The sequence below is a fragment of the Phoca vitulina genome, unplaced genomic scaffold (assembly GCF_004348235.1).
Source record: "Phoca vitulina isolate PV1807 unplaced genomic scaffold, GSC_HSeal_1.0 scaffold15, whole genome shotgun sequence".
Taxonomy (NCBI): Eukaryota; Metazoa; Chordata; class Mammalia; order Carnivora; family Phocidae; genus Phoca; species Phoca vitulina.
In genome coordinates, this window is record NW_022589718.1 from 12,846,448 (window position 1) to 12,871,358 (window position 24,911).

Consider the following 24,911-nt stretch of genomic DNA (forward strand, 5'->3'; position numbering starts at 1 on the left):
AGAGACTCTTAACTATAGAGATCAAACTGGGGGTTGAGGGATGGGTGAGCCAGTGGAGGAATGGGCTAAATGGGGGATGGGCATTACGGAGGGCATTTGTTGGGATGAGCACTGGGTATTTTAAGTAAGAGATGATCACCAAATTCTACTCCTGAAACCAATACTACAGTATATGTTAACTAACTTGAATTTCAATTAAAAAAAATTGATAGAACTATTAAGACAGAAAATCAGCAGTTAGGGTGCCTGAGTTCCTCAGTTGATTGAGCGTCCAACTCTTGATCTTAGCTCAGGTCTTTATCTCAGAGTCGTGAGTTCAAGCCCCATGAGTTTAAGCCCCATGTCAAGACAGAAAATCAGCAAAAATATGGAAGAACTTAATACTGTCAAGCAACAGAATCTAATTGACATTTGTACATGACTTCACCCAACAACAGCAGAATAGACATTCTTTTCAAGTGCTGATTTGACACCCATCAGGATAGACATCTGTTGGGCCACAAAACACATCTCAACATATTTAAAAGAATTGGAGTCATACAGAATGTGTTCTTGGGCCATGTATAAAGTAGAAATTAATATAAAGTAATATGTAAGTCTACAAACACATGGAAAATAACACATTTCTCAATACTCATGAGATTTCAAGGGAAATAAAAATATACATCAAATAAACATTAAAATGTAACATACCAAATTTGAGGGACACAGCTAAAGCATTGCTAACAAATTTATAGCACTAAAACCTTATATTAGAAAATACGAAGGATTTCAGGCGCCTGGGTGGCTCATCCGTTAAGCGTCTGCCTTCAGCTCAGGTCATGGTCCCAGGGTCCTGGGATGGAGCCCTGCATCGGGCTCCCTGCTCCTCAGGAAGTTTGCTTCTCCCTCTCCCACTCCCCCCTGCTTGTGTTTCCTCTCTCACTGTGTCTCTCTCTGTCAAATAAATAAATAAAATCTTAAAAAAAAATATAGGAAGGATTTCATATCATCCAGTAATATCACTACTGGGTATTTACCCAAAGAATACAAAAACACTAATTCAAAAGATCTATGTTTATTGCACCTCTATGTTTATTGGAGTCTTATTCACAATGGCCAAATTATTGAAGCAGCCCAAGTGTCCATTGATAGATGAATGGATAAAGAAGATGTGGTATACACACAAATGTGCACACACAATGGAATATTAATCAGACATAAAAAAGAATGAAATCTTGCCATTTGCAACAGCATGGATGGATCTAGAAAGTATAATGCTAAGCAAAATAAGTCCAAGAAAGACAAATACCATCTGATTTCACTTATATGTTGAATTTAAGAAAATGAACAAAAAAAGAGACAAACCAAAACCAGACTCTTCACTATACAGAACAAGCTTATGATTACTAGAGGGAGGTGGGTAGGGGGATGGGTGAAATAGGTGAAGGGGATTAAGAGTACACTTATCATGATGAACACTAAGTAATGTATAGAATTGTTGAATCACTATATTGTACACCTGAAACTAATATAACACTATGTAAACTGTACTGGAATTAAATTTAAAAAATAGGAAGGATTTCATAACCATAATCTCAGCTTCCACCTTAAGAAAATAGAAAAAGAGTAACAAACCCAAAACAAGCAGAAGAAGGAAAATAAATGAAACAAAAAAGCTGGTTGATTGAAAAGATCAATAAATTGACAAACCTTTAACAAGACTGACAGAAGATAGAAATGCCGCAAATTACCACTATCAGGAATGAAATGGAATATCATTTCTGACCCATGGCATTGAAAGTTTAAAAAGGGAATACTATGAACAGATCTGCTTACATAAACTTGACAACTTTGATGAAATGGACCAGTTTGTCAAAAAGTACAAAGTAACAAAACACACAATACTAAATAGATTATTCAAATACCCTTTTTTATAATCATTACAGAAATTGAATTCATAATTGAAAACATGGTTGGAAAGAAATCTCTAGACCCAGATGGTTTTAGAGGAGAACTCTAAACATTTAGAAAGAGTTAATACAAATTCTACAGAACCTCTTCCAGAACGTAGAAAATAATTTTATGAGCCCACTATTACCCTGGTATTAAAACCAGACAAATATAATACAAAAAAAACAATACATACCAATATCCATCATAAACATTGATGCAGAAATCTTATATAAATGGAATTCAGCAGTACTGTATATAAAATGCATTTTACACTACTTCCGAAGAGTTTTTTTTCAGGAATGCAAGCCTGGTTTTATATTTGAAAGTTAATCTATATTTGAAGAATAAAGAACAATTACATGATCATATTAATTAATGCAAAATAAGCATTCAACTAAGTTCAGCATTCAACAAAATTCAACACTCAGGATAGAGACCCAGCAAACTAAGAACGGGAATTTCCTCAACTTCATGAAGAAAAAATACCTGTAGCTAACATCACTTAATGATGATCAACTGAAGCTTTCTCTATAAGATGGCAAGAACATTCTCTTTTACCATTCTTATCAACATAGTCCTGGAAATTGTAGCCAGTGCAAAAAAGAATGAATTTAACTTAAAAACAGAGATTGGAAAAGGAGATATAAAACTGTTTCTATTTGAAGATCACATGATGGTCAACATAGGAAATCCCAGGGAATCTACAAAAAAAGAAAAAAATTCTCTAATAAGTTCAGCAAGGTCACTGGGTGCAAGATCAAAATAGAAAAATCGTAGAAGCAACCTAAGTGTCCATGGATGGATGGATGGATGGATGAAGATGTTGTTGTATGTGTATGTATACACACACACACACACAGACACACACACACAAGAATATTACTCAGCCATAAAAAAGAATAAAATCTTGCCATTTGTGACAACATGGATGGACATAGAGGGTATTATACTATGTAAAGTAAGTCAGAAAAACACAAATACCATATGATTTCACTTACATATGAATTCTGAAAAACAAAACAAGTGAACAAACCAACAAAAAGCAGAAATAGACTCCATAAATACAGAGAAGAAAGTAGGGGTTGCCAGAGGAGAGGGAGGTACAAACTTCCATTTATAAAATAAGTCATGGGGATGATAAGTACAGCCTGGGGATAATCAGTAATATATAGTAATTTGTACAGTGACGGATGGTAACTACACTTACTGTGGTGAACATTTTGTAATGAATATAATTATTGAACCACTATGTTGTATACCTGAAACTAATATAACATTGTATGTCAACTATGTTTCAATTTAAAAAAGAGAAAACATAGAAAAATCAATTGAATTTCTATATATTAGCAAAGAATACATGAAAATCAAAATATTAAACAATGCCATTTATAATAGCTCAAAACTTGAAATACGTATGTATGAATCTAACAAAACATGTACAGTGTTTTTATGCTTTAAAGTACAAATGCTAGGGCACCTAGGTAGCTCAGTTGGTTAAACATCAGACTCTTGAGGGGCACCTGGGTGGCTCAGTCGGTTAATCGTCCACCTTCAGCTCAGGTCGTGATCCCAGGGTCCTGAGATGGAACCCCACATCTGGCTCCCTGCTCAGCAGAGAAATACTTCACCCTCTCCCTCTGCCCCTCTCCCCCCCACAACCCCCCACACTTGTGCTGTCTCTCAAGCGTGCACTCTCTCTAAAAAATAAAATCTTTTTTTTTTTAGAAAAAGCATTGGACTCTAGATTTCTGCTCGGGTCATGACCTCAGGGTCCTGAGATCAAGTGCCTGCTTAAGATTCTCTCTCTCCCTTTCCCTCTGCTCCTCCCTCACCCTGCTTGCATGAGCACTCTCTCTCTCAATAAATAAATAAACTGCAAATGCTGATGAAAGAAATCAAGGAGAATCTGTTATTTAGGGAGGTATACTTATAGTTTAGAAGATTCAACATAATAAAGATAGCAGGTTTCCACAAATTTATCTTTTTTTTTTTTTTTTTTTTAAAGATTTTTCATTTATTTATTTGACAGAGAGACACAGCGAGAGAGGGAACACAAGCAGGGGGAGTGGGAGAGGGAGAAGCAGGCTCCCCGCTGAGCAGGGAGCCCGATGCGGGGCTCGATCCCAGGACCCTGAGACCATGACCCGAGCTGAAGGCAGACGCTTAACGACTGAGCCACCCAGGCGCCCCTATCTTTAGATTTATTGTAATTTAATGTATTGTAATATTGAAAAAGTCTTTTTCTAAATAAACTTATTCTCAAATTTACATGAAAAGGCAAAGAAACTGGAATAGCTTTAAACAATTTTGAAATAGAAAAAGAAACTGTAATTACTCTGCTCAATATTAAGGCTTACTTTGTAGCCACGGTAATCAAGATAGTGTAGCATTGGCAGAGGGGGATAGATTAGTGGAACAGAATAGAGATTCCAGAAATAGACTGACATTAATATGCTCATTTGATTTTCTTTCAGTTAATTTTTATGAAGGTATATTCAGTCGAGGAAAGGTAGTCTTTTCATCAGATGTTGCTGGAGCAATTGGGGCAACATCCATAAGCAAGAAAAGGAACTTCACCCTACACACAAAAAATAATTCAAAATAAATCATGGGTGGGCCCCTGGCTGGCTCAGTTGGTAAAGCATGCAACTGTTGATCTTGGGGTTGTGAGTTCAAGCCCCATGTTGGGTGTAAAGATTACTAAAATAAACTTTTAAAAAGAATTTGATAAATTGGCTTCATCACAATTAAAAACTTACTTTCTGAAAGACTGTTAGGTAAATGAAAAGAAAACTTAGAGTGGAAGAAAATGGGGGTTTGCGGTTTTTTGGGGGTATAGTTTACGCACAATGTTACATTATTTTCAGGTGTACAACATAGTGATTCAGCAATTCTGTACATTATGCTGTGCTCACCACTAGCGTAGCTCCCATCTGTTACCATACAACACTATTAAAATACCATTACAATACAATATTCCCTACTCTGTACCTTTTCTCCCCCTGACTTATTCATTCCATAACTAGAAGCCTGTATCTCCCATTCCCCTTTACCCATTTTGCCCATTCTCCCACCCCACTTCCCTCAGGCAACCATCAGTTTTTCTATGTATAGGTCTGATTCTGCTTTTTGTTTATTCATTTGTTTTGTTTTTCATTTTCCACATATAGGTGGAATCATATGGTATTTGTCTTTCTCTCTCTGACTTATTTAGCATAATACCCTCTAGGTCCATCCATGTTGTTGCAAATGGCAATATCTCATCTTTTTAATGGTTGAGTAATACTCCATTGTGTGTGTATATGTATATGCATGTGTGTATATGTGTGTGTTTGTATCACATCTTCTTTATACATTCATCTATGTTGGACACTTGGGCTGCTTCCACATCTTGGCTACTATAAATAATGCTGCAGTAAACATAGGGATGCATGTATCTTTTCACATTTGTGTTTTTATTTTCTTTGGGTAAAAACCCAGTAGTGGAATTGTTGAATCACATGGTATTTCCCATTTTTAATTTTTTGAAGAACTTCCATTTCCACCAATAGTGCACAAGGGTACTTTTTTCTCTACATCCTCACCAACACTTGTAAATCATGTATACGAAATGAACTCATATCCAGAACATACAAAGTGCTTTCAAAACTCATTAGTAAGCAAAAAAAAGGGAAGTGAGAAAATCCAATTAGTAAGGAAAAAGAGATGAACAGATGCTTCACCAAAGAGGATGTACGGATGGCAAATGAGCACAAAAAAAAATGTTCAACATCATAGCCATTAAGGAAATGGAAACCACAATGAGATATCACTACCCATTTGTTAAAACAGCTAAAATTAAAAGAATAACAATGCCAAATGTTAGCAGTGATATAGAGAAACCAGATCAGTCATACAACCAGTGGAAACCAGAAAGCTGAGCCACTCTTTGAAAAACAGTTTAATAGTTTCTTTAAAAACTAAACATGCAACTACCGTATAACTCAACAACTGCACTTTGGGGCATTTATCCCAGAGGAATGAAAATGTACATCACCCAAAAACCTATACACAAATGTTCATAGCAGCTTTATTTGTAATAGCCAAAAATTGGCAACCACCTTGGTTTATAACTAGTGAATGGTTAAACTATGGTACATCCATACCATAGAGTACTTACTTATCAATAAAAAGAAACCATTTATTGAAATAACAACTTAGTTGGATCTCAAAGGGATTATCCTGAATGAAAAAAGCTAATGTCCACAGATCACAACTACAAAGTTCTACTTAAAAACATTCTTTTTTTTTTTTTAAGATTTTATTTATTTATTTGAGAGAGAGAGAATGAGAGACAGAGAGCACGAGAGGGAAGAGGGTCAGAGGGAGAAGCCAACCCCCCGCCGAGCAGGGAGCCCAATGCGGGACTCGATCCTGGGACTCCAGGATCATGACCTGAGCCGAAGGCAGTCGCTTAACCAACTGAGCCACCTAGGCGCCCCTTTACAAAACATTCTTGAAATGACAAAAGTATAGAGATGGAGAATAGATTAGTAGTTTTCAAGACTTAGAGGCAGAGAAGGGGAATACAGTTGTCAGTACTATTCTATTTTTAAAACAGCTTAAGGGAGATCTTTGTGGGATGGAACACTTGTGTATCTTGATTATAGTGGTTGCCATGAATCTATACATATGACAAAATTGTGCAGAACTATACACACGCAAATGCATGTAAAACTGGTAAAATCTTAACATCTGTGGATTTTACCAATGTCATTTTTGTGGTTTTGATACTATAGTTATGTATGTCATTCTGTAGATGTACAAAGATATAATTTTAAAGTCAAATAACTTTATTTATTCCCTTTTCTTTATCTTTAGTTTACTTGTCACCTTGTTGCACCAATACTAGAGAGTATAGTTTCATACATGATACTCTTAACCAGTGCCAGCTTGATGTAGGCTGTGATCTACAATCATCATGGCAGTTTGGGGATACAAAATTGGTTCACAATGAGGATCTGGAAAAAAATTTTACTTCTAAGAGGTAAGTTACTATGACCTAAAGGTTGAGATTTTGGGTTTTTTTCTTTTTACTATTGAAGTCATAAGAATTTGTAATTTCTACCATTTGAGATTTGGTAAGTATTACTAAGAAAATAAGTACAGAGATTGTTTGTTTATTATTTTGTTGGCTTCTCATAGCCTTGTGTAATAGTGAAGAGCTAAGTGTAAGATTTTGATTAATAAGTTTTACAGGTTTATGTAGCCAGATTTCAGACACTTGTAATTTTTTAATCTTGATAAATTTTTTCAGAAGCATACATGAGCACGTTTATTAAGCACCCATTTTACAGATCCCTCATGCCTCCTGCATATATAAAACAGCAGTTAAATTATCCAGAAAATAACTTTTTCTCCTTGATTCAGTTGTTCAGAGACTTAGTTGATGTTTTAATTTGGCAAAATTGTATCTGGCTATTTCCAGCTATTCTACTAGAGCCACTATTTTTTTTCTTTTCTTTTTATTTTTTTTAAAGATTTTATTTATTTATTTGACAGAGACAGCGAGAGAGGGAACGCAAGCAAGAGGAGTGGGAGTGGGAGAGGGAGGAGCAGGCTTCCCACAGAGCAGGGAGCCCGATGCAGGGTTTGATCCCAGGATGCTGGGATCATGACCTGAGCCGAAAGCAGACGCTTAACAACTGAGCCACCCAGGCACCCCCTATTTTTTTTCTCTTAAATTTTTTTTTATTTGAGTATAGTTAACGTAAAGTGTTAAATTAGTTTCATTTTAATTTTTTTAAAGTACTACTTGTACTTTTTGGGAAGGCGTAATCCAGTATTTTGTTTTCGTAAGAAAGAAGAAAAGCATATGCAAAGTTCTCATTGTAAACATTTTGTATTTATAGATCTAGATCTTAGGTGAACACAGTTTACCTTTTTCATTTTCTGATTTTTCCTCCTTCACTAATTGACATTTAATTTAAAACCTAACTGTAGCTTGATCAAGGACCCACACTTAGAACTCATTTTGGAATGTTTTTGGTTTCTTTTTTTGCTTTAGAATTAATTCCTCTTGACTTAAACATACTTACCCCCTGATGTCACTTTGAGAGAATTGGTGGGAATGACAGATTTAGTTGATAGCATATTCTGTCATCTAGAAAACAACAGTTTTGAGCAAAAGTGCAATGGACTGGTTATATCCCGCCACTTCCAGATTGAAATAAGAGTTTGATCAAAAATTAATTGCTGGTATTGTTCTTTGATTTTAGTTCTTTTAGGCATTTTAAAATTTTGTCCTTTTTTGTAATGTTCCCCTGCCCAACACTTAATTTACAACCTGTTGATTTTAGAGAAATTAGAACAACTACCCAACAATACATGACATGTTATAACATTGCAAATAACCAACAGGTGTAGGATTTATTGATTTCTTAGTTATTTGCCCAATTAGACAAACTCATTTGTTTCCCATAGTACTTTATACTCATTTTATAGGTCTTACTACCATATATTGGTTTTGTCTGATTCTCCTGCATTGTGAGTTTTATCTTTTTTGTTTTTATGTCCATAGTATGAAGCTGGCAACACAGTGGGCACTTAATTGTTAAATTTTTATTTCATTTTTTAAAAACCAGTGATGCTATAAAGTACCTTTAATTAGCCTTAAGACCAAGTGGAAAAGAAAATAAAAAGAAAAATTAAAAAAAATGGTTAGGGGCACCTGGGTGGCTCAGTCATTAAGCGTCTGCCTTCGGCTCAGGTCATGATCCCAGGATCCTGGGATCGAGCCCCACATTGGGCTCCCTACTCAGCAGAAAGCATGCTTCTCCCTCTCCCTCTGCCCCTGCTTGTGTTCCCTCTCTCACTGTGTCTCTGTCAAATAAATAAATAAAATCTTAAAAAAAAAAAATGGTTAGAAGAAAATAATAGAATGAAAAGAAAATATATTAGTAACATTGACTGCCTCTGGCTTTTCTTTCTGTCTTCTGCTTTCTTTTTTCAAGATTTTATTTATTTTTAAGAGAGAGTAGGGGGAGGGGCAGAGGGAGAGGAAGGGAATCTCAAGCAGACTCCCCACTGAGCACAGAGCCTGATGTGGGACTCTGTCTCACAACCCTGAGATCATGACCTGAGCTGAAACCAAGAGTTGGACGCTCAACTGACTAAGCCACCCAGGTGCCCCATGGCTTTTCTTTCTATCACTCCCTTTAGAGGAGTTATTGTATTTATGGGCTCAGCAAAAACAAGTATTTCCAAAAGGATACCAATTTCTACTTCTTATCTACATTCCATCTACCACTTCTTAAGTCTGAAATCAGCAAAAGCATTAAAAATCTAAACATCAGGGCGCCTGGGTGGCTCAGTTGTTAAGCGTCTGCCTTCGGCTCAGGTCATGATCCCAGGGTGCTGGGATCGAGCCCTGCATCAGGCTCCCTGCTCAGCAGGAAGCCTGCTTCTCCCTCTCCCACTCCCCCTGTTTGTGTTCCCTGTCTTGCTGTTACCTCTGTGTTAAATAAATAAATAAAATCTTTTAAAAAAAAATCTAAACATCTGTGTATTCAATCATTCATTAAATATTTGAGTACCTACTATGTCAGACACTGTATTTGATAACCCTCAAAGAACAATGAATGTTTTTTCCTGTCTTAAAGAGTTCACATTCTAGTTTAGAAGTAAATATAAAATATGTTAAAATAAAGATATAGGTACACATATGAGGGACTGATTGTTCTTAAGAGTTTTGAGAGATGCTTTGAAGAGTTAAACTTGAGCTGGTCTTAATGGGTAAAAGAGAAACTGAAACTGAATTATTCTTAAGTCCATTGCCTTATTTTTATCAGTTTGACCCTTTTTGTTTTAAAATTACTTTTAAAAATTTCAAATTTGGGGCACCTGGGCGGCTCAGTTGTTAAGTGTCTGCCTTCGGCTCAGGTCATGATCCCAGCGTCCTGGGATCAAGCCCCGCATCGGGCTCCCTACTCGGCGGGAAGCCTGCTTCTCCTTTTCCCACTCCCCTTATTTGTGTTCTCTCTCTCTTTGTCTCTGTCTGTCAAATAAATAAGTAAAATCTTTAAAAAAAATAAAATAAAAATAAAAATTTATATGAAAGGATATCATTTTAAAGATTGTCAGTACCCGGCTAAATGTTGTAGTTGAATTAGTACTTGAGATCTTAGTTTATGTTTCACTCCAGATATAGTCTGAGCCATCTGTGGTTAATTTCATTTACTTTATCAATGATTGGTTCCAAGGGTGGGCAGAAATAAATCAGTTTGGGTCAGTAACACACTCAAGATGGATTGGCTTGGTGGTCTCTGGGAAAGAGAAGCCATTTGGATGTGAACCAAGAAAGCATGTTTAAGTTACTGATAGCACCTTTGTGAAGTAATAAAAAGACTAGTGTTAGGATGACCCTAAAGCTGAGGACAGAAGGACAAAGAAATGGAAAAAACCTGGATCCTTGATGACATCTGGAGCCATGGCATCTATCAACCCTGATAAATGCTGCCTGATTTCTGAATTTCTTGTTATAAGAAGTCAACTTATTTTTAAGCCAAATTGAGCAAGTTTTTATACTTGAAGTCAACCATATTCCAGCTGATAGTGAATTTCATACTGCAAAGGGGTACTGGCAAATAAGAGATTCTACACTATGGATTTAACTTGGAGATTGGGCAGTAAGGGTGCCAACTTGAGAAGTTGGTGATAATCCTTTATACCTTGGGCACAACCATTTGTTTCCTGAGGTTTTGGTTTTGGGGGAAATTATACAGAATATTCAGGATGTTAAACTGCCTTGGCCATGTCTTAGATGCAAAAGGCCTTTAAAATTCAGACTTCGTAAGAAAGATTCTTTATTCTTATGATCTGGTATCACAGATCAGCTTCATAAGATTAGCTTGAGGTAAAGAATTCATCTTTTCAAAAGTTAGTTTGAATTTGGGTTTAAGAAGATTTAACAGGAAATAAGTATGCTGCAAAGCACAAGTCTGTTGCCTTTAACTTTCCCAATACCTCCTTTTAAGTATTTTCTACCAGGTAAATGGAAAGTACTCAGGTTTATACAATAAAGATAAATTTTAAATGCAATTTGGGGGAAGAAATGGATAGTTTCGAATTAGAATGCAGTAGCTAAAGGCCATTTCAGATTCAGAGCCTTGGAGGATGCGAAGGTTTCAGAGGTTTGTTGCTAGGAGACTGAAAGTCCTAATTGCAACCATTGTCTAAACATGATCTTGCTATGGTTACTAGCCTTCAGAATTTTGAGGATAGAGAACCCTAGCTGCTTCTTTTCAAAAGGATGTACTGTTGCTCAGGGCCAGCTAACACCATTATTGTGTCATTCTTCACTTTTCTGAATTTAATTGTAGTTATCCTGTTTTTTTCCCTTTACCAGTGTATTTTTGGGTGTAGATAACTTAATCTTGTAGCTATATATTGCCTAAATGGATGTTAACTATATAGATCTATATCCAGACCTGTTAGAAATGAAGGCGTATTACTCCCAACATGGATCTGAAGTTAGATGCAGTAACTGGATGACACTTTGGGTGGTTCCCTTTTTGCAAGGTGGATCGAAAGTGTTTTGTGTGAGCATGAGTGCTTTTTAAAGTATATATGTTGGAAGAAGGATATATAGGGTAATCAAGTTAGTAGACTATAGTCTAACAATTCTAAATCATCTTAAATAATTTAAACTATTCTTTGTCCTATGTTTCACAAAAAGCTCTCTTTTTTTTAAAAAAAAAAGATTTTATTTATTTATCAGAGAGAGAGAGACAGAGGCAGAAGCAGGCTCCTTGCTGAGCAAGGAGCCCGATGTGGGACTCGATCCCAGGACCCTGGGATCATGACCTGAGCTGAAGGCAGAGGCTTAACCGACTGAGCCACCCAGGCGTCCCAAGTCCTGTTCTCTTTTATTGGTTTACTGATGTACGAGCCTAGTCTGTATGGCTCATTAGAACACAGCATGAGATTTTCCTGGAAATCCTGAGATGAAGTCAAGTGTCTCTATTAAGGACTGCAAGCAAGGAAGCTTACAGATCTAGCAGCTGCTTGGCAGCCTTCTTAAGACTTAGAGGAGCCAGACAAAGATAAAAGCTGTGGAAAGCAGTGTGGAGAATCAAGGCAAAGAAACTTAAATTCTTAATACTGTTGGGGAACTGAATAAATTCCGAATCTGCCTGCAGTAGGCAGCATAGTGCACCCCCAAAAGATGCCCACATCCTGATTCTTAGACTCTGTGAACATGTTACTTTACATAACAAAAAGGACTCTTCAGATCTGGTTGACATCACAAACCTGCAGATGGTGATTATCTTGGGTTACCTGAGTGGGCCCAATATGAGTGAGTGGACTCACGATACGAGCTCTTAGAAATGTAAGAGAGTCAGAGAGAGGAGACAGAAGAAAAATTTCAGAGGGATTCAGCCTGCTTTTCCTGGCTTTATTTTTTATTTATTTTTTAAAGATTTTATTTATTTATTTGACAGAGACACAGTGAGAGAGGGAACACAAGCAGGGGGAGTGGGAGAGGGAGAAGCAGGCTTCCCGCAGAGCAGGGAGCCCAAGGTAGGGCTCAATCCCAGGATGCTGGGATCATGACCTGAGCCGAAGGCAGACGCTTAATGACTGAGCCACCCAGGTGCCCCCTGTTTTTCCTGGCTTTAAAGATGGAGGAAAGGTGTTATGACTCAAGGAATTCGGGTAATTTCTAAAACCTGGGAGCAGCCTACAGCTAACAGCTAAAAAGGAAATGGTATGTTAGTCCTCCCTCTGCAAGTAATTAAATTTTGCTAACAAGTGAAGAGATCTTCCCCCAGACCCTGACACAGGAACACAATCAAAATGACATCTTTATTTTAACCCGATGAGACCTATATTGGACTTACGTCCTGCTGAACTGTAAGATAATAAACTTGATTTGTTGGGGCACCTGGGTAGCTCAGTTGGTTAAGCGGCTGAGTTCTTAGTTTCAGCTCAGGTCATGATCTCGGAGTCCTGGGATCGAGCCCCTTGTCAGGCTCCCCTAAGCCACAAGTGTGCTCAGGGATTCTCCCTCTCCCTCTCTCTCCGCCCCTCCCCTAGCTCGCACTCTCTAAAATAAATAAATGGATCTTTGAAAAAAAAAAAAACAAACTTGATTTGTTTCAATCCACTAAGTCTGTGGGAATTTGTTACAGCAGCAATAGAAAACTATTATACCGCCTTATCTCCAGAATTCTTGTGTGAGAAAATTTTTTTCCCTCCAGCTTTATTGAAATATGATTAACATATAACACTGTGTAAGTTTAAGGTGTATAATGTGATGATCCACATATATATTATGAAATGTTTACTACGATAACGTTAGTTAACTCATCTTTTACTTCACATAATTAACAATTTTGTTGTTATGGTGAGAACATTAAAGCTCTATTCTATTTTTTTTTAAGCTAACTTTTTTTTAAAGATTTTATTGAGAGCTCAAGCACAAGCAGGGGGAGCAGCAGGCAGAGGAGAAGCAGGCTCCCCGCCGAGCAAGGAGCCTGATGGGGGACTTGACCCTGGGATCATGACCTGAGCCGAAGGCAGACACTTAACCGAATGAGCCACCCAGGTGTCCCAAAGCTCTATTCTTATAGTAACTTCCCAAGTATATGATACGGTATTATTAACTGCAGTTACCATGCTGTCCCATAGATCCTCTGAACTTATTCATCTTATAACTGAAAGTTTGTACCCTTGACCAGCATCTCCCCATTTCACCCACTCTCTAGGCCTGGCAACCACCATTCTACTCTGTTTCTATGAATTTGATGTTTTTAGATTCCACGTGTAAGTGAGATTATATGGTATTTTTCTCTCTCTGACTTCGTACCGTAATACCCTCAAGGTTCATTCATTTTGTTGCAGACTGAAGGATTTCCTTCATTTTTATTGCTGAATAATATTCCATTGTATGTGTGTACCACATTTTCTTTAATCACTTCATGTGTTCATGGATACTTAAGTTGTTTCCATGTCTTAGCTATTGCAAGTAATGCTGCAGTGAACATGGTTGGTGCAGATATCTCTCTGAGATAGCAGTTTCATCTACTTCAGATACATACCCAGAAGTGGGATTACTTGATCATATAGTAGTTCTATTTTTAATGTTTTCAGGAATCTCCATACTATTTTCCATAGTGGTGCACCAATTTATATTCCAGTTAACAGTGCACCAGGGTTCCCTTTTCCCTATATCCTCACGAGCACTCTTTACCTTGTCTTTTTGAGAATAGCCGTTCTGACAGGTATGAGATGATCTCTCATTATGGTTTTGATACGCATTTCCCTGATGACTAGTGATGTAGAGCACCTTGTCATATACTTGTTGGCCATTTGTGCATTTTCTTTGGAAAAATGTCCATTAAAGTTCTCTGCCATTTTTAAATCAGACTGTGTTTTTGCTTTTGAGTTGTATGCTCCTTATGTATTTTGGATATTAACCCCTTATCAGACATATGGTTTGTAAATATTTTCTCCCACTCCATAGGTTGACTTTTCCTTTTGTTGATTCTTTTTGCTGTGCAGAAATATTTTAGTTTGATATAGTCCCACTTGCTATTTTTGCTTTTGTTGCCTTTGCTTTTAGAGTCAGATCCAAAAAATCATTGCCAAGACCAATGTACAGGAGCCTATTGCCTATGTTTCCTTCTAGGAGATCATTGTTTCAGGTCTTACATTCAAGTCTTTTATCCATTTTGAGTTAATTTTTATGTATAGTGTAAAAAGTGATCTAGTTTCACTCTTTTGCATGTGACTGTCCAGTTTCCCAACCCCATTTATTGAAGAGACTGTCCTTTCCCATTTTATATTCTTGGCCTTCTTTGTCATAAATTAACTGACTGCATATGCCTGGGTTTATTTCTGGGCTCTTTATTCTGTTCCATTGCTCTATGTGTCTATTTTTATGCTAGTACCATGCTGTTTTGATTTTTATACCTTTAAGCTGTAATTTGAAATCAGAGAGCATTGTGCTTCCAACTTTGTTCTTCTCTCTCAAGATTGCTTTGGCTATTCGTGGTCTTTGTGGTTCCATACAAATTTAGGATTATTTATTCCATTTCTATGAAAAATGCCATTGGAATTTCAGTAGGGATTGCATTGAATTATAGATTGCCTTGGGTTGTATGGACATTTAAAAAACGTTAATTTTTCCAATTCATGAGCATAGAATATCTTTATATCTGTGTCTTCTTCAGTTTCACTCATCAATGTCAGTTTTCAGTGTACAGGTCTTTCCCCTTCTTGGTTAAATTTATTTCTAGGTATTTTATTCTTTTCAATTTGTTGTAAATGGGATTGTTTTCTGAATTTCTCTTTCTGATCTTTTCAGTATATAGAAATGTAACAATTTTCTGTATATTGATTTTGTATGCTGAAGCTTTACTAAATTCATTTACTCTAGGAGTTTTTTGGTGGAGTCTTTAGATTTTCTGTGTGTAATATCAGAGTCATCTGCAAATAGGGATTGCATTTGCTTCTTCGTTTCCAATTTGGTTGCCTTTTATCTGTTTTTCTTGCCTAATTCTTCTAAATAGGACTTCAATGTTATGTCGAATGTTTAGAGCAAGTTTGAATTCTTAGGAAAAATGCTGTATCTCCATTTCTTTGTGCACATTACTGGAGGTTTACTGTATGCCTTTGGTAGAGTCATATTTCCCTGATTCTTCATAATCTTCATAGCTTTGCATAGGTGTCTATAAATTTGAAGAAGTGGTTTTCTTTTCCAGACTTTATACATTGAACTTTGATAAGTATAGACCTTCACCTGCAGATAGGGGCATGTTAGAGTGTGCTATGATACAGGGTGCCAAGTGCAGGGCATGTAGTTGCTTTAGGTCTAGGGGGGTGGATGACAACTCACTGGATCAGGCCTTGGCCTGTACATTATTGACAGTTGTGTGGTCTTTGGTGAGTGCTGCCAGGCATTCACATAAGCTGCAAGGGCTGTTGGGGTTCTCAGCATCTCCTCCTGGTCCATCAGCTAGAGACCAGAGTAAGCAGTGGTAGAGGCCTGAGTCTGTCATATGCACACACTCAGTTGCAGGTGCCTGTGTTGTGGCAGGGTCCAGTGGCTAACACACATGTAGTGGTGGGTGCCAGGGCAGGCAACAAGGACCAGCCAACAGCATGTGCACTGGCAGCTGTGGGGTTCCTGGCTGTTGTTCATTACTGTGTTAGCTATATCTTGCCCTGGACATGTAGCAGTGTGGGGGTTAATGATGGGGATTGGGCCAGAGGGTATTCAGGTGTATAGCTGGAGTAGCTAGCTGCAGGTGACCCTAGTGATACAGGCCAGTGACATAAGATAGGGCTTGATCTGGGCCCACATGCAGCTATAGGGGCCTTCGCTATGGGTGTGGCCTAATGTGGCTGCAGGATCTTGCCATGGTGTGCCCACAGCAGCTTAGGCTGGTGACAGGTGTTTAGCCAACAGCATATAAGTACACAGCTGGAGGAGCTAGCCCTGAGCACCTGCATATTGGTGGGTGTCAGCTGCAGGAATCTGAGTTGGTTGTTGCACTCTTGAAGCCAGAGAGTCTTTGGCTGGCTTCTGGTGGAAGGCGGGTGGGGAGACTCAGGTGGCTGGTGTCGACAAATATAAATACCTGTGGGTCTGAAACTAGTGAAATTTGTAGGGGTGCAGCCACACTGGCTGTTGGTTTCTTCAGTAGTGAAAGCTACTGATGTTTGCTGAGCAGTCGGTGGGATGGTAGTTGCTCCTGCTGTATAGCTCCTGTTGGTAGCCTCTGCTTTTCTTCCTTGTTCCTGCCAGTCTCTTTGTGTCTCAGCTTTGCCATTCTCTGGTTGGGGTAAAACCAAAGCAGATCCTTGATCCTTCGTGTTAGTGCCCCAAAGGGCTGGGGAAACTGGTTACCTCACTCTCACTTTCCTGGTGAGGGGAACTCTTTCTATCTAGAGAGTTCCCTCTTGGCACTGAGCAATGCCAGCTCAATGTGTGGGATGGTACAGGAAAATTGAAACTGTTCATCCGTCCCTTTCGGTGCAGTTACTCTCTAGCTTTTTATGCCACCATGTTGCTCAAGTTTCTTAAGTGTACTCCAAAGCTCTCTCAGAGCTGTTTTTGTTTATAGGTAGCTATCTAATGGTTGATCTTTGCTAGGGGCCAGAGGGTGAGGTCTGCTACTCTACCTTGTGACATCACTACACTTGAATCAAAAATGTACCTCTTCTGGGGTGCCTGGGTGCCTCAGTCAGTTAAGCATCTGTCTCTTGATTTCAGCTTGGGTCATGATCTTGGGGTTGTGGGGTCAAGCCCCATGTTGGCCTCCGTGCTGGGCTTGGGATTCTCTCTCTCCCTCACCCTCTGCCCCCCCTTGTCCCCACTTTCTCTCTCTCCCCCTCTCTAAAAAAAAAAAAGAAAAAATTTACAGGGTGCCTGGGTGGCTCAGTCAGTTAAGCTTCTGCCTTCAGCTCAGGTCATGATCCCAGGGTCCAGGGATCGAGCCCAACGTCCAGCTCTCTACTCAGCGGGGAGTCTGCTTCTCCCTCTCCCTCTGTCTGCCACTCCACCTGCTTGTGCTCTGTCTCTCTGTCAAATAAATAAAACCTTTCTTTTTAAAAGCAATTTACTTGTTCTGTAAACTTAGTTAAATCCCAATTTGTCTTACCTTATTTATGCTTCTTTTCATATATTGTACTTCCTGCCAGCTAGAGATTGATCACTTATCAGCAGTCTGATGGATTTGAAAACAGTTAAATTCTTTTTCCAGCTCTCCAAAGCCAATTACTTCATTTTCTTTAATTATTTTACAAAAAACATACTTGACTGAATACTTGTATTCTCTCCTCCACACACCCCAGTAGCTAAATAGAGTTCTTTTTTTTCCAGTTAAACTTTGAGATATGATACTGAAAGTGTTTCATTACTCAACAAAAAATTATTCACTACCTATTATATACAAGGTATCTCGGAAATCTATCCTGTATAATGTAATTAACTATGACATGGGCATTCCATCTGAGGCACTTACACTTTGTTATAGTTGGTTTCAGTAGATAAGCATCATAGTAGCACACAGTGAATTCTAAGTTCATGGTCTTCCAAAAGATATCCGGGATTCTAATCTTGTTTCTACCACTCATTTGTTGTGCTGTGTTAACTTATACATAACTTTTCTGTCCATATGAATTTTCTTATCTAAAATTTTTACATTTATTTACTTAATGTTTAATAAAATAGTGGTTAAAAAAAATAATGACTAACCCACCACCAAGAGTATATCTACAGGTTTAACACTTGCATGCTCGGTTGATTTCGAACTTTCCACTCCAGAGCTTAAAGTACGTTTAAGGTACAGGGGCTGACAGATTGTGATACTTATTCCTTATTAGTATTATTGCATAAAGACATGAGTAAATATTTCTGGAAAATTATTCTTAGCTATTATTTGTTTTTTTTATATTTAAGATAACATAAATATTCTGTTAGCATAGAATCTGATTGGCATTAGTGTTTCTTGGTAATAATGCAGGTAGGCTGGGTTCTTGGACCCAGAGAAGGGTCCCACAGGACCATCCAGGAGGGTCCTTGACTTCGCACCTGGTAAAAATCAAATGTAAGCCAGGAAGTGAAAACAGAGTTTGTTGAATAGCATAAGTGACAGGCAGAGTAGCAAACAGAATATCTGGGAGATTCAGAAAGGAAAGGAGAATGAGTCTCATCGCTTGGAGTTAGGCAATTATATTGGAAAGGGGTTGAGGAATCCAGGGTAGAGTCCAGTCAAAGGCAAGTAACAGGTGAATAATAGGTGTATTTTATAAATCAATGAAGGTAGGGGTTATTGATGCCAGCACTGACTGAGGTTTGTTTGAAGCTAAATAGCCTGGAACGTGTTTGGGATCCAGCTCTTAGATGTTATCTGATGTTTGGGGGCCTAGGACAAAACTCTTAAGAATGATTAACTTTCTTGTTTCCCACTTAGGGTGGGAACATAGCTTCTTTGGTTTATTCAGATGCAAAATACAGAACATGAGTAAGTGGGGCCTAGCAGAGAAGGAGCCTTTCTAAAAATGGAGTCTCCTCAGCTTTCCTCTCTCAGTAATTGGTCACTTTGTATGTACTAGGTCTTTATATTCTTATCTGATTACATGTCCCTACAAACACAAAAGACTATTCAAATTCATTTTACCTGTGATATCTGAAATGGAAGTCTTGAGACTCAGAGCTTCATCATTTTAATAAGTTAACATAGATCCTAGTGTCTGATAACTCTGAAGAGCCAACCCTTTTAAAAAAACTTCTAAAGACACCAAAAAAACAATCCAATTTAAAAATGGGCAGAAGACATAAACAGACATTTCTCCAAAGAGGACAGATGGCCAACAGACAGATGAAAAAATGTTCAACATCACTCATCATCAGGGAAATGCAAATCAAAACTACAGTGAGATCTCACCTCACACCTGTCAAAATGGTTAACATCAACAACACAAGAAACAACAGGTATTGGTTGAGGATGTGGAGAGAGGGGAACCCTCCTGCACTGTCGGTGGGAATGCAAACTAATGTAGGCCCTCTGGAAAACAGTATGGAGGTTCCTCAGAAAATTAAAAATAGAACTACCCTATGATCCAGCCATTGCACTACTAGGTATTTACCCAAAGAATACAAAAACACTAATTCAAAGGGATATATGCACCCCTGTTTATTGCAGCATTATTTACAATAGCCAAATGATGGAAGCAGCCCAGGTGTCCGTCAACAGATTAAATGGATAAAGAAGATGTGTGTACACACACACACAGACACACACACACACACACAATGGAATATTAATTCAGCCATAAAAAAGAAGGAAATCTTACCATTTGCAACAACATAGATGGATCTAGAGAGTAATGCTAAGCAAAATAAGCCAGTCAGAGAAAGACAAATACTATAGAATTTCACTCATATGTACGATTTAAGAAACAAAAGAACAAGGGGGGGGAGACAAAAAACAGACTCAGAACTATAGAGAACAAAGAGATGGTTACCAAAGGGGGAGTGGGGAGGGATGGGTGAAATAAGCAAAGAGGATTAAGAGTACACTTACTTGACGAGCACTGAGTAATATATGGAATTGTTGAATCACTGTCTTATACAACAGAAACTAATATAACACTATATGTTAATTACACTGGAATGAAAAAATTTTTTAAACTTCTAAAGAGTAATTTTTTATTGCTCACTTTTGTCTAAATCATATTTAGTCCTAAATGTTTTTCAAATATTATTCTGAAAACATACATTGAAAACAAAGTATTCAGTATTATTACTAATATGAAACTCAAGGAATATTTTCTACTTTAATTTGTAAAAGTTTTTGGAGCTCTGGGTCAAATCTTTATTAAGTTGTATTTTTACATTTTAGTCAGTCCTCTAAGAGAATACAATGTTAAGCCAGTAAGATGACTAGGTAACACAAAGAGTTATTTGGCCCACAATGTCAATGGTGTGTGCCAGTGTTGAGAAACACTGCTCTAGGGTTTACACAGTGTACCTTCACATAATGTTATATTCATATGTAGTGTAAGAACCTTACAACAGTGAACATCTCCTTCCTTCCTCCCACGCTTTGTGCTATTGTTGTTAGTACTCCCATGTGGGAACTCCTTCTAGGCATGCTCAGAAAATTAATGCTTTTCCAGATTCTAGGAAAAACGAGTTGAGAAATTGGGAAAACAGAAAAAAGTACTCTAATTCTGTGAATTTTAAATCTTATCTACATGGAGATCTTAGTGAGTCATAGAATCTACTGATGTCAAGTTGTAAGCAAGAGCAGGAGATGATGATATGTGGAGTTGACATTTCCAGGAACTGGGACAAAGTGGTCACAATCTAATCAGTTAGTCTTGCTTGTAACTGTTGCCGTGTGGTTTGTGCCCCTTTGTACTGTAAACAGTAAGTTATTCATGCCAATAAGTACTAATATGCTAATGTGCTTAGTATACTTTATACAAACTCTGTGAGTGGTGTTCCAGGAAATAACAAATATTGGTAGCATGTGGTATTCAAGAACAATTTTCCTTTTGTAGTATACACATTATTTTCTAAGTTCTGAGGTTCTCCACTGCTGATGATGATTTGGAATCACAGCTCTGTCCTATTCTAGCAATCGGACCTCTCTACTGTATCACCTAGTGTGGCAGTTGTTGCAGCTACTACACCTGAGCAAGCCAAATAGATTGCCTGTCTATATGATTAAGTGGTTCTTTACAAAAAAAAAAAAAAAAAAAGATTAATTTATTTGAGAGTGAAAGAGAGCATGAGCTGGGGGAGCTGCAGATGGAGAGGGAAATGCATACTCCCCACTGAGCAAGGAGCCTGATGCAGGGCTTGATCCCGGGACCCTGGGATCATGACCTGAGCCAAAGGCAGACACTTAACCGACTGAGCCATTCTGGCACCCCCAGTTAAGTGGTTCTTGTTGTGGAGCATAGTCAAAATTTTAAGTGTGTGTACTTCAGATTATAATCTTTTCTGAGGATGATTCATAATTTTACTTCTATGATAGGAGTACTCTAATCAAATCCTAGCTTGTTTCTTCCAGCTGCTGTCTGGATCCCTGAAAAATGGAGAATGTCCCTAATAATTTACCATATGTATCTCTCTATATATTTATTTATGAAATGCCTGTTCTTTCATCCATAGAAAAGTGAGAACTTGAGCTCTGGAACTTAGTGGACAAGAGTTCACATAAATAATTCCAACTCTTGTCACCTTGCTATTTTGGCGAGTTTAACTCTCTGAACTTCATACTCCTCATTTTAAAAATGAGTGTAACAGAGGCAAGGGGGATGAGGAAAAAACAGTTATAAAAACAACAATAAAATAATAATAGCAATCAGTTCTTGGAAAATTCGGAAAAATTTTACAAAAATGCTTATAAAGGGTAAGTCTTAGCGTGCTGGGTATATTAGTAGCATTCGAGAAATGTTAGCCCTTATTATCACTGGCCTATACAGAATGTAGTCCATAATTCTGGATGAGTAGTTTCCTACTTCAGTTCTTTCCTTAGATGATTTTCAGCCTAACTTGTTATCATAGGATAGTGATGTTTCTGAATGTTATCAGTAATTGTCTTGCTTTCTAACTGTAGTAAGCTGAAATAATTATCTTCTCCTTGAAAATTCAGTCAATATTCTCATTTAACTACACACTGTTTTGCTTTAGGTCAGAGATGCGCGAGAGTGGAAGACATGGCAGAGAACTTGAAGAACATTTCTGCTTTTTAGCACTTCCTCAGAATGATGTGGCTGAAATATATCAAAATGGGATAAGTACCAGAACATCTACATTGAAGATATTAGGAAATCCTCTTCTTGGAATTTATGTATTTAGACATGTTGATGTTGCTTTGAATTATGCTCATAGTAGAAGCATTACTGTAGAAAGTATTATAATTTTTAAGGTAGGTAGCATAAAACAATTACTAAATACTACATTCAGTTGCTTTAAATTGTCCTGAGCATATTCTCCTTTCAGTATGAATTATTAGTGTTTTTAAGTTGCATTATATGAAATAAATAATATATATATTACTTTCATCATCATTGTCATTTGAAATTTTCCCCTATTTCTGACTTTAGTTGGGTATGTAGCATAAAACAAAACTCCAAGTAAGCAAATGCAGCTTGTATCATCTTTGTCTTTCCAATTTATATTTTTTTCTGTCTTAAATGACCCTTCTCTCTTTTTTGTTCAGACCATAATTAATACCAGAGTGCTTTAAGTGTTTTTCTCCAAAACATTGGTTATAGTAATTCTAGCTTAAGCTAAAGTTACTAAACTCTTAATCTTTATTTTAGTTAATAGTATTATACAATGTTAATTTTTTTGTTTTAATTTTTTATTAAAGTCTAGTTGACATACATTATATGTCACATTAGTTTTAGGTTACAACGTAACAATGTTTCTTAGTTTTCATAATTTTGCCATGCTTATATAAGATGTTAACTATATAAAAACTGGATACAAGTATATAGGACCTCTGAACTAGTTTCCCAACTTTTCTGAAAGTCTAAAATTACTCAAAATTGAAAAGAAATAAGTCTTACCAAATCTTAAGCATCAACAAACTGGTTAAGATACACTTTTATCGTTAATTGTAGCTTTGCCAAGACTATTAAAATCACACTAGGTAGGCAGGATCCTCAGGTTTGTAACATAGGATGGGTACACATAAAACCAGTGCTTCCTTTCACAGCTTTGGATATGTAATGCCCAGTTGTCCTAAGAAGGGTTATGTTAATTGACATTTCTTTTTTTTTAAGATTCTATTTATTTATTTGAGAGAAAGAGACAGAGATAGGGACAGAGATAGCAAGAGAGCATGAGCAGGGAGGAGATGGAGAAGAAGGCTCCCTGCGAGCAGGGAGCCCAATGCAGGACTCCATCCAGGACCCTGGGTTTCATGACCTGAGCCAAAGGCAGACACTTAACTGACTGAGACCCCCAGGTGCCCCTTAATTGACATTTCTATCCACAGTGTGTAAGAATGTGTGTTATCTCACGCCCTCACTCTATATGTTACACTTTTTTTTTAATCTTTGCCAGTCTTATATGCAACAGTTTCTCATTGTTGGTTCAGTATTTTTACGTAGTTACTACTGAGTTTAAACATTCTGCATATATTTATTAACAATATTTAGTGAGGGGTACTTGCCTGGCTCAGCAGGTGGAGCATGTGACTCTTGATCTTAGGGTTTTGAGTTCAAAGCCTACATTGGGTATGGAGCCTACTTAAACATAAAAAAAAATTTTTAAATAAAAAAACAATAGTTACCGATTTATATCCTTTGCCAATTTGGTTTTTTTTCTTTTTTTTTCTGGTTGATTTGTAAGCATTACAGTTCATTAAAGTATATTTTGAATATACTTTCAATTATATTTTATCACTTAATGTTTTCCTTTTTAAAAAATAAACTTTTCATTTTGGAATAAATTTAAATTTACAGAAAAATTACAAAGATAGTACAGAAAGTTCCTGTATACATTTCACTCACTGTCCCCCTAATGTTAGCATTTCACATCACTGTGGTACTTTTGTCAAAACTAAGAAACTAGCATTGTATATGTCAGTTATATTTCAGGAAGAAAATAAAGAGACTAACATTGAAGAGACTAACATTGGTACCATACCATTAACTAAATTATATTTGGATTTTGCCTGTTTTTCTACTATTTTTTCTCTTCCAGTACCCAAATGCAGGATACCACATTACATTTAGTATTGTTTTTAATTTTGAATGAATGTATTATTATATTGAAAAAGAACAGTAATAGAATTGCTGACTTAAAATGTGTACTTGTCCTTTTAATTGTACTTTCTTCCACCTTACTTTTATCAGTTAATTATGTTCCTGGTATTTTTTAAAGATTTTATTTATTTGAGAGAGAGAGTGTGCACAAACGGGGAGTGGGAGGGGCAAAAGGAGAGGGATTAGCAGACTCTGTGCTGAGCACAGAGCCAACGTGGGGCTGGATCCCAGGACCCCAGGATCATGACCTGAGCCAAAGGCAGACGCTTAACTGACTGAGCCACGCAGGCTCCCCTTGTTTTGTTTTCCATACACAGCCACATAAGTGTTCCTTGGTATATCCTACTCAATGCCAGTACCTTCACCCTGATCCAAATTAATATATTAATATATATATGATACATATTATTTTATTTCATTGTTTTTTTATTTTTTTTAATTCCAGTGTAGTTAACATACAGTGTTATTTTAGTTTCAGGTGTACAATATAGTTATTCATAAGTTCCATATATTACTCAGTGCTCATCAAGATAAATGTACTCATGGGGCACCTGGGTGGCTCAGTTGGTTAAGCATCTGATTCTTAATTTCAGCTCAGATCTTGATCTGAGGGTGGTGAGTTCCAGCCCTGCATTTGGGCACCACACCTCTCCCACCCGAAAAAAAGATGGCTACTCTTAATCCCCTTTATCTAT

General features: G+C 37.3%; 1 protein-coding gene across 1 annotated transcript in view; it reads left to right on the top strand.

The window, feature by feature from the left end:
- The window catches only part of TEX15 (testis expressed 15, meiosis and synapsis associated), a 72,660-nt gene that overhangs the window by 21,119 nt on the left and 26,630 nt on the right, over window positions 1-24,911 (top strand). Inside the window, exons 3-4 of the mRNA XM_032413792.1 lie at window positions 6,796-6,961; window positions 22,130-22,367. Coding sequence (XP_032269683.1) covers window positions 6,796-6,961; window positions 22,130-22,367 — 404 coding nt within the window. The remainder of the gene's footprint in view (window positions 1-6,795; window positions 6,962-22,129; window positions 22,368-24,911) is intronic.